Consider the following 11650-nt stretch of genomic DNA (forward strand, 5'->3'; position numbering starts at 1 on the left):
TGATCATATGCCATTTTATTTTCATGATTTGTTTCACTTTACATGGTATTGTTACCCAAAATGATTGATGGTGTTTTTGCTCTGTTGCAATATGCCTCAGAACGTGCTCGCTGTTTCACTTTTGATTTGACTTTATGTCATATTTTTAAGATTGCATTTCAGTCAAAGGAACACATAACATCAATACACCTTTTTTTTCTTGTACTTTTCCTCACTTTACGACAAACTTGGACCATTTTATAATGCTCGTCGCAATGGGGAATGTGTTGATACAGGAATGGGGCAACACGCATGACCAACTCGAGCCTCTAGCAGCAAACTCCGCCGCATTTCCCACTTATCTGTCGACGTGTCGAAGATTGATATGACGTCACCACTTGATTCCAAGAAAGGGCCAGGTTTCCCAAGAATGACTATTTTGGATCCTGAAAATATACAGAAGATTACCACACAATCCCATGCAAGTTTGTTCATGAATTAAAATGGATATTTGGAATATTAGAGGCCCAAGCTCATAAAATGGTAAAGGTTTTTTTTTGTTCATCAAATCAATTTTATCTTTTAAGATATTATTTATTGAAGTCAATTTAGATTTATCAGTCATCAGAACAAAGATAAAACGGGAGATATTGATATTTGCCATGGCTCAATGGCCATGATAAATATCATCTATTACTTTCCATTCACCTCAATAGTTAGTTCGCAAAATAACATTTTAACAACTAAAAACGGAAATATCAAAGATTCGTCATTATACGCAAATATGACTTTTTAAGCTACTTACCAACAGCCACGGTATTGGCTCCGTAGTTTCCCTCTTCAACTTCCGTTACGGAACGCCACGATTCTTTGACGTCGTCATACACATCTACAGAAGATGTGGAACTATCGTCATTCGGGAAGTGACGTATACAACTGAAGCCGCCGACGAGAAAGAGATTTTTGTTGATCCGCAAAAGAGAAGCATGGCATCTTGGTGTTGGCAGTCCGCTGACTTTTGCCCAGCTTCAAATAGGGGACAAGTTAGGATTGTAGTAAGGTTATTTATGTGTGTCATGGAGGGATCGAAGGAAGTAGAAGTGTGTGTGTGAGTTGGATAATCTGGGGTATTAATATACTCCCACATTGTATTACAAAATTACATGGTGAAATTCATAATCATTTACATTGACCTAATTTCGACCTTTTAAAAGCCGATTTTTTTTTTCTTCTAAAACCTAATTGTTGACTGACGTCATTGGGGTGAGTGGCATTATTGGCGTGTTTATATACATGTATGTTAAGAAGCCATTAATACACTTGTTTCAAAACCAAGACGGTCAAAACTCATCTACTTATTATTTTGTTAATTATGCAGGACTTTGATGTTTAGACAATCATAACCCACAGCAAATACACTGTTGTAGATTTTAGTTCACTAGTTAAACTACGTACCTGTTGTCATGCGGCGAATAACACTCGACAACACCTGTCAGAAATGTGCTGGCACTCTTGTAGAAGCCATCGTAGGCATTGGCGCCTTTTTCATCGTTGGAATGTTGGTAACTGCCATCACGGTCAGCATACTGAGCCGTCATATCATTCGAAGCACCACCGGCAACCCACAGGTGGAAGTTGTAGGCGGCAGCGGCCGTTGCATAGCGCGGGAAACTCAGTGGTGCCACCTGGCGCCAACTGTCCGTATATGGCGAGTACCTATCGACAGCCGCCAAGGCTCTGTTGATAGAAGGTCACAATTCATAAGCTTTAGGGCGATATTACTTTTAAAGTGTAGTGGTATTCTGAGGCAGAAATAATTCGTGAACTTTGAGCATGTACTTTCCGCTGTGATAAACATTCTTATCTTCCCATATTCATTGGGGTGGGGGGTGGGGGTGGGGGGTAGGAATGGGTTAATTTTTTAACCTAAAGCTGCAACTCGCAAGAGTGGGAGCGAAGCATTTTCTAAATAAAGTTATGAAGGCCTAAACTTGTATGGATTTTCTTTAAAATATACACTTTGCAATAAAACGAGGCTTATTTTTATTTCATTTACATGTACATGTATATATATGTATATATATATATATATATATATATATATATATATATATAGCCTTCTCTGCCCCCTCTGCCTTAAGTCACGATACAAACCTTTAAGAGAAAAGGCAGAATGAAAATTATTAAATAAAAATATCTTGATGTATAATAGTAAGACAAAAAATGGCCACGAGTAATGTGAGGAATCCTGCCATTTGTCAGGGAATGCCATCCAGTTTTTGATTTGTTATCAAAATCAGCTTCACGTTTCTTCTGTAGCACGTTTACCCAGTGAGTAATACAACCAGCGTCATGGAAACTCATGCCAAATACATAGGTCAATGCCTATTTAATTTCTTAGTACAATTGCAACCTCAATCAGGTGAAAAGTGAATATTTTAAAGCGCAACCTGCCTTCAAAATAAAATTCAATTTATAGAGGTGCTGGCCTCATTCTTTCGCATTTTTTGTAGATTGTAAACAATGAAATATGATAAGGCCTATGCGAAGTAATATGTCTGAAGCTTCACAAATATGAACAAGTAAAGATGGTATATCACAATTCCTACACCATGGTAATATAACTTTCTGGGGTAAGTTAGTTCGGGGCCAGAGAAACAACTGCGGGTAGCCTGCAAAAAAATATTAGAGTTTAGACTTTGTCTTACCCTCCGTCACTCCCTTGACCACCGATCACATAAATCTGCCCGAAGAGAGCCACCATTTGATGAAAGACACGAGCCTGTTCAAGGTCAGCTAGGCGAAACCACTTCGCTTTCAGCAGGTCGTACACGTGAAAGAGACGACTGGGTTGGAAGTGGTTACTGCTTGCATCACACGGCAACTGGACATGACCGCCTGTATGATATATTCAGTGACAAATGCAATCCAAGTACATTCATGACAATATAATTAAGTCTTCTAAAGGAAATAAAGCTTGAAAAAACATAAAGAGCAGTATCTTGTTTGAACGTCAGTGATTCATGATCACACACAGAGACCTTGAACTTGAACATACATGACTTAGTACATGAAATAGTGGTCCCGGTTTATTGGTAAATATCTCGTCTTTCCTCATTAACTTGACCACCCTTCAGGTCGCCATCGATTTCAAGCAAATAGATAATGTCAATGGTCTCCTGCATTCATGATTTGCGAATGTAAGTAATTAATGTAAGGCCTCTGTTCTTTTCAGTAGATATGATGTTGATGAGTTCCTATGACTTTCGTACGTAGCTACGTCATTTGTTTTTGAACGCAGAACAAATCTGTCGGAAAATAACCTCCCCCTATTTTAAATACTAAAAGCAAAAGTATTGTGATCATTGCTGTATCTGGTGGGTGTTTCATAAAGCTGTTCGTAAGTTAAGAACGACTGGTGAATGGTGAATATCATTTACCACAAGAAAAGGATTACCAGTCGTTCTTAAAGTCACTCTTAACTTACGAACATCTTTATGAAACAGCCCCCAAATGTGGATGATCAGGATGGTACTCGCCTGCAATATAAATGGAGTTGTGTATGTAGCAGGCTGTATGATGATGCATGGCTACAGGTAATTCTGCAAATGTTGTCCATTCTTCCCATCTCTTGGTACGCCTGCGCTCAAGCTTCTCAATGTCACTGTGCACAGAATCCTCCTTCCATGTTCTCGAGATCCCACCTGAACGTACTATCTGAATGCCTGTTTCGTCCTCTGCAGATTCATGACTGATACTCTTTCCAAGATCGTCATTTGACGCATACGGGGACACTGATTCATCTTGAGATGATTTGACCTGGATTGAGGTTGTGTCGATTTCGTGGTATGATGGAAATTTCTCAGGTTTCGTGTTCAGGGACTGCGATGATTTGCTTAATGCAGGTGAACTTGGGATTGAAGAGAGAGACCAATCACTTCGAGAATGAGACGAAGACTGCTCTGCCTTTGATGAACTGATTTGTCCCTCCTTGTCAGGCGTCTGAGAGAAACGATCGGTATTGTTAGCGATGATAGTTTCTGGAACCGACCAATCACTTCGGGAATGAGAAGAAACCCGTCTTTCTTTTGGTGAACCGATGCTTTTCTCTTCATCAGATATCTTAGAAGGATGGTCAGTGATTGATTCAGAGTCGAGTCTTGTCACCGAGCGGCAGCCTAATATTTCTGCTATGCGTTGTCTAATGATTGGAGGATCGAAGTGGAGCTGATCGACGTCCAAACAAGATGCTCGCTTTTTGGCATCTTGAATATATCGCCTCGTCGATTCATTAGAGATTGAGTTAAGGTGGCTCTTCTCGATGCTTTCAAGTTTTTTAAGGGATATGTACTCAAACTTTACATGTCTTAGCAGCCTTAAATTTGAGCTAACGTCCCTCTTATGGTGTTTCAGCCACAATAAGACGGCATGCAAGATATCAATTTCCCCGTTTATACATAGTTTGTCATCTGACAAGATGCATGATGCATGTTCAACAGGACACAGGGAGAAATTTTCTGACAAGGACACCTCGAAGAAGTGGGTTCGAATGTAAGACATAATTCCCTTGTGAAGATCATGCAGACCTGCAGTTTGTGCCAAGCAGAAAGCTCCGATGCATTCACCTTTCCATGTGTTCAGGAGAAATGACTGAAGTGCATTCGTAAGATTATTGATCGAAAGAAACAGTGATCCTCTCAGAAGCTGAGAAACATGACTGAATTGAATTTCAAGATCACCTGTATACATGTAACCAAGTATGTCACGGAATACGTCCGCAGACATGTCTGAAATAAAGACACTCTGCAAATCACTATCGGTCTTAGAAGTGTTGAGAAAGAATTTTTCGAAGTATTTACTGTTGGCCGCCAAAACAACTCGATGGGCCAGAAAAGTGTGATCATCGACGACTATATTGACGTCGCAAAACTTGCCTTTCAACCACATGTCGTAGAAATGCTTCTTTTGTGACCCTTCGGACAGTTTCGTGTTGTCACAAATGGAGAACGAAGCTTTGGTCGTGAAATCGGTGTCTACGTTGGTGTTGCCCGTCTCTCCAACCTCCTGATCTGAATGTCCTACTGGTGTCATCAGATCATCTATGATCCCTGGATGATATTTATCAGATAAAGAATCAGTGTCATCTAGCATTCTTTGACAATTTTGGTTTGAACGATTTGATGGCGCACTGCTGTAATCATTTCCTAAGGGTGTTGGTTCATCTTTCTGATGCGAATTACTTCTTTGTGGACGTCTGACATTGACTTTCTCAGCACCTTTCGGATATCTTGAGTGAGAGTTGTGAGATTTGCTACCAAATTCTCCTTCCGTAGTTTGTGCTTCTCGCATTGTATGTTGGGCGTTACTTTCGTCACCCTCTCTTAAATGGGTTTGTAGTTCTATCGGTGAAGAACTTTTGCAAAGACCTTGATTTCGATAGGTTTTCTGCAGAGATGCAAAATGTTGGAATCCTCTTCCCTCAACGGTATTATCATATGTTAACTTCTTTTCACCATCCGTCTCAAATTTCTCAACTTTAGATATAGGAGAATGCTGCTTCGAGGTTCGTGATTGATCAGAAGGACATTCATCAACAGTCTTTTTCGTAAATGTGTTCTGGTTATATGACTTAGCGTAAGGGGTATTTTTCGTTTCAATCGAGATGTTGCTTCTTTTTTCCTCGTCATGTTCATTTTTAGTCTCTTCCAACTCAAGCTTTTCAACTCCAAACATCGGAGAAGGCCGATTGTCTTGATTCTTAGTTTGTGGTTGATTTGATGAATATTCATTAATGGTGTCTTTCTGAAGTGCTTTAGTGTTATCCGACTTATCACTGGAAACATGTTTTGTTTGCATTAAAATGTTTCCATTCAAAGTGTCGTATTTCTTTGTAGTGTTCTTCTGAGGTGTCCTTGCTTTACTAGGAGAAGACAGAATGTAAGTCAGCGATTGATTTGACGGAAATTCATCGACAGTCTGTAGTGTATTCGGACTATCTGACTGAACACTGGAAATACGTTTCGGTTTCACAGAAAGGTCGGTCTCCGTCGCCTCGCAATAATTCGTTGAGTTTGTTTTCAAACCCTTCTGTAAAGAATCTCTTTTGGAAATGTCGCCAGCTTTTCCATCACAGTAAGACGCATTTATATATTCAAAAAATCGAACACCATCTTGTGTTTTGTTTTCAACTATTTTGTCTATTCTCTTGACAGTTGCGTTCTCTGTATTTGTTTGGCTAGACCGTGTGTGTCTTTCTTCATCTAATTCACCTACAAAAGTTTGAATTGTTCCTTCGATAAAACTATAGCTCTGTTTTTCGTCACCACTATAGCTCTGTTTTTCGTCACCACTATTTCTCGAATTATTTGTATGCAGATTTTCTTCTATATATTTTCTTTGTACGTATCCAGTATTTCCTTCACGTACTGAATCCAGTGGATATATTGAAGAATCAAATGTTTCGCAATTTTCACCATCCAGGCGTCTTTCCTTTCCATCTGCGTCTTCAGGAATGCTTTCTCCTTCAAGTTCATCAACTCGAGCAGAAATGAAATCCCGAGTAGCAGACGTAGGATTCACTGCAGCCTTTACTCTACCAGCTTTCAAATGAGACAGTCCTAGAACAGAAAACTGTACTGATTTCATTTTATCGCCTTGCCTGTTTTTCGGGATTTGTGTGAATGCTTTTTCTGAGCCTTCCGTCTCTACCAGAGGTGCTTGCTCATGCTGGTGATATAATTGGTCTCCACTGGTGTCACCATTTTTTGTATGTTCAATTGGTGTATCTTTCGGCGTTTCCAGTTCTTCTTTCCGAATATTACCCCTTTGCTCAAAGCAAGGTTTGTATTGATGTTTTGAGCAGCGATCACAAAGTCCTTCCTCTTTTCCCTCTGCGTCTGTGTCATGATTGTTTTTGTGCCGTTGGGAAAGCAATTGTGCTCGGTTTTCTTGATCAAAATTGATTTCTTTGTCTTTTTCTTCGCTAACGGCTTCATTATTTATTTTATCTTTATGTCGATGAATAGAAACAGATACATTGGCATTCATTTCTTCTATTGATGTAGACACCGGAACGTTGGACTTCACTAATATCATCAGATCGTCCGGTTTCTTTGTTAATTGATAGGGGTTGGGCTCAATTCGATTCTCTTGAGCACTTAGGCTCATCGAGGCCATAGACTCACGTAGTAGTTCGCTCTCATCTCTCGACTGGTTTGTTGGTAGATCTTCCCGCGGATTGGAGATTTCCGTACCACTTTGGTCAGTCGAGGATTCATTAACATTGTCCTTTCTATGATCAAAACGCGTTCCCTGGTCTTTGTTATCTCTTTCCCTTGTTGATTTTTTGTGCTTGTGAGAAAGAAATTTTGTCTTCATTTTGACTCGATCAAGACGTTTGTTATGTTTACAGACACGGCGTGGCGAATCTTCATGGACTCCAAACATCTTTTCTGCTGTTTTATCATGATCACTTTCTTGATAATCTGATTCCAATGGGATGCTATCTCCACGATTGTCAAGGATTTCAGAATTGTTATCATGATCAGTTACACTCGTGCGAGCCGAACCTGTTACTGAGGCCAATTGTCGATTCCCCAGGACAAGTCCAACGGATTTGGTATTTACTACATTGTTGTTTTCTCGAGTTGTCTGCGAATCCCCTTCCGCTTTCTTGATTGAGGCACGAGTTTGAGATATTCCTTGTATTACTGACACTTCATCGTGTTTGGAACTTTGGACATTCTCTGAATCAACTTTATCATCCCCAGATCCAAATGAAAGCTGGTAGTTTGAAAATAAACGAAACCTAGATTAGATGTTTTGAAATGATAGCAGACAATGGAAATGAGAAACGAAGCATAACGATAGCGTCTCTTTCCTGAAGAGAAATGAAAAGGTGATTCACCCAAAAGAACAGTAGATCTATCTTACTTGCTATTGGAATTCAATTTATTATTTTTCCTCTTTCATTCTCTTAAATATCATTTATTGTTGTGTGTCCGGACAAACAATTTTGACCAGCCATTTGGAAAAATTAGCAAGCGAAGTTTCATCAATTTCAGTAGGATGGGGGTGGGGTGTCCGGAAACGTTACAATTTCGGAGCCTTTTTTATTTTAAGATTACTAATTGCACAAAAAAGATTGTATTCAATAGTTCTTCTTCAGTTTTGTTCTCTAACACTTTGTACCATTTATTAATAAACTTTGCTTGCTCACTTTTCCGAATGGCTGTTTAGCAATTTTCAAAAACTCATCTCTTTCGTACTTTGTAGTTTTTAAAATATTACATTTAGTTAATTCATTGTATGGCAGTGAGTCCAAACTTCGCGCGTGTCCATACTTCGCGGACGGTCATTATCTAAAAAACTAGCCAATATCCTTAAAATCTGACATCACCAACGTGAAAAGCGACCTAAAATTACCCTTTGGTGTATGTTTCTTTAGGATGAGTTCAGTATTCATGAAAATATTGGCAAAAGATCGGCAAATTTGTCGCCGTTAGCGCCCGTTTTGAAGAAATCTGATATTCTCAACAAGCATCATGATATCACCATTTTGCAAGCATAAATCATCAAAAATGTGAGTTAAATATGGTACTAACCGATTCTATAGCATTTTGCCATCAATCTGATATAAATTTTTCACTTTTTCAGCTTGAGTTTCTGTTTAAATCTCCACAAAAACTTTGGTCCGCGAAGTTAGGTCACACTTTTTCTGAACGGTTTTCCAGCACAGCGCGCATTCGCCGATCGGAATAGAATTTTGAGATCGCGATACCGGCAAAAGCCCTTGACCTACTTCACATTTTCGTCCATGATTTTATACTTTACGATCTTGCCGTCAATGTGGTAACTATTTCTTGAATTCTTTTTGTATGAATTATGAATATTTTGTGAAAAAAAATCAGCCTGATGAATATTTTTGAAAAGTGCGCGAAGTTTGGACACCCCATCATAAGCGCTTTGGGCCTAATGGGAAAAGCGCAGTACAAATGATAAGTAATAATAATAATAATAATAAAATCAATTGTCCGGACACACAACCTGTCCGGACACATAACAACTGGGTATACAAAGTGTTAGACAATAATAGAGAACAAAATTAAAGATGATTACTACTATTGGATTCACCATCACATGTAGGGCCTACGGGAGTGTAGGTAGTCTTGTAGATCTCCTGGTCGTAAACACTTGATGCATAATTAAAAGTATAAAAAAGTACAGTGGATGTCAGAAAATTTCAAAATGTTTGCTAGACCAAAAAGAATCTTATCCGTATTTAAATGGGTTGATGCTGGAGGACATTACTAGTGTTGCCGGCAGGCAAACTATTCCAAGATTGGAGCACTGTTCTACTAAAAAAGTTGCTGCGGGTGTCCAACCGCAGCAAATTCATCTTTGTAGTGTAGGCCCTAATCCAAAAACAAAAAAAAGAAGGCTTCAAAATTTTAAAGTGTCATGACACCACCCACATCCTACAATTAATATAGCCACATCATAATGAAAATGAAGGGCGACTTAAAAAAAAGGGATCTTCCGGTTTTCATTCGTTACAGTATGGTAAGTTGCCCCAGGTTACGCAGTGCCCTTGAACTGTTATCAAACATACCTGCGAATCATACTGCGTTCCCGTGTTTAATAAGTCATCTCCAGAATCAGGAGATTCCCTTGGATGTGTTGGGATACAAATACAGAAGTATTCATATTCCTCACTCTCATCCCTTTCATCATGATCATCACCCTCTCCATTGCACGTGCAAAGAGACTGGTTGTTTCTGTAACCATCACGTTGGCATGAGCAGAATTCCTCGGCTGCGCTCCAATATTCTTCTCCGTTTGTACGATCCTCTAAAGAAGAGTCAAAGTGATCACTCATATCTAGCAATATCTCACCTCTTAAAAATTCTAAAAATGTTTCATGATTTTTGTTTTATTTCTATGCTGTAGCCTACATCTTAAAAACTGTTGCAGTTTTTGTTGTTATTTATATTTTATCCTCTGTCTGTACACGTGACTTGATGCGCTGCATGGTGTACGGTGTAGAAATAACGCGCACGCGCATTATGGGGGAGCGCGTTGTGCTTGCGCTGATTATAATTATAATAGTTACGTCAGAGAATTGTAGAATGAGCCATTGTGACGTATTGACGTCCCATGTATTCGATGCGTATTTTCAAACAGGAACATGACATATCGCAATGAACCAAAAAACGTCACAATTGCTAATTCCACAATTCTCTGACGTAACCACAAAGAAATTTGATAAATGGGGGAATCCTATGTATTGAAGGATTTATTTTTGAGAGCGCTTTACTTGCCATGTAGTTTATGATTGAAGCTCTTGGTAAAAAAAAAAGACAACGGTCTGACCTACGGTCTATGAGAGCGAGAATTACGAGTTCAAGGGTCAACGAGACCGGTTGGTTACACACTTAGAACAACGAAATGTAATCTAAAATGTCAGAATTGCTTTGACGAAGCGAGCGAGAACAGCGAGTGAGGAAATTTCACTTTCCTTCTGGTAGTACTTGTTCACTGACAAAATGTCTTACACTGACTGATGGTGACATAATTATATTCTGAAATATCAATTTTCGCTAATCTAACTCTGAAAAAATTGTATTTCCCCCATACACAAAAACTGTCTAGGTCAAATGACTCAGCTTGTCCTCCAGCTGACCCCCTGTAAAATAAGTGAGAGTCAAATGACACACTACACTTAGTCAAATTGCATACATAAGTGAGTCGAATGATGTAATGAACAGACACTGTGTGTCCTATGACACTCTTATGTTTTACATGGCTCGCTTACAGATATCACAATGACAAACCTATATGTGTATTACAAATTATTTGTGTCATAAAAATGTGTCGCGGGACACATGAAGGCAAATTAAATATGTTTTGACTCACTTTAATTTGACTCATATAAATCATAAGATGGGTCACCTGCTGGGGACAGATTGTAACTCACATAAGTGTGTCACTTGACTTGTAAAAGTTTTCTGTACCTTCTTGTCATTACTCTTTTTTTCATCAACATTGTCATGATGTATCAAGTTTGGTCACCTCATTTTGTTGAATTTCCAGAACAACCGGCATATATTAGAGCGCACAGCGAGCGATGAAAATAACATATAAGCATTAATGTGGTAGAGATTAGTTCACTATAAGATTGTCTTAATATATAATTCAGTTCAATTCAATTCAACATTCATTAAACCAAAGAATTCCGATTTTATTTCGATTTCTATATGTAATACTATTCCCACAGCGCGCTTATGCCGCCCAGACATGTGGTTCTAACTGATGTAGAGCAAACCCAGTAAGCAAGAAAAAGTTCTTTTTTGGTATGTTAACATAACCTAAACTTATGTGGGTCATGTTGATTAAGCCCCATCCTCGCACCTGTACAATTTAAAGTAAAAACGTATTAAATTCAGCAGTTATGAACTCGTATAATGACTATAATTCAATGTGTTAAAAACGGTATGCACCTTGGGTGCTAGTATTGACACGTGAAGTTATCAGCACCTAAAGTGCTCAAAATCAACACCCCGAAGTAACAGTCACTAGACAAGCCCCTGAACTGCAGAATAAATTTTGACACTAAAGAGTGAGATCTCATCTTTAATTTGGAACCAGATATTTTGTGAATCGTTCACTCAGA

General features: G+C 38.9%; 1 protein-coding gene across 1 annotated transcript; it reads right to left on the minus strand.

The window, feature by feature from the left end:
• Nucleotide 1: 1 nt before the first annotated feature.
• On the minus strand, nt 2-1858 carry LOC129255747 (kelch-like protein 12). Its single transcript, XM_054894076.2, has 3 exons — nt 1435-1858; nt 785-1005; nt 2-425 (listed from the first exon to the last, which is right to left on the minus strand). The coding sequence occupies exons 1-3, from the start codon at nt 1575-1577 to the stop codon at nt 238-240; spliced, it is 552 nt and encodes a 183-aa protein (XP_054750051.2). The 5' UTR covers nt 1578-1858; the 3' UTR covers nt 2-237.
• Between the last annotated feature and the right edge of the window lie 9792 nt (nt 1859-11650).

The sequence above is a fragment of the Lytechinus pictus genome, chromosome 3 (genome assembly GCF_037042905.1).
Source record: "Lytechinus pictus isolate F3 Inbred chromosome 3, Lp3.0, whole genome shotgun sequence".
NCBI lineage: Eukaryota > Metazoa > Echinodermata > Echinoidea > Temnopleuroida > Toxopneustidae > Lytechinus > Lytechinus pictus.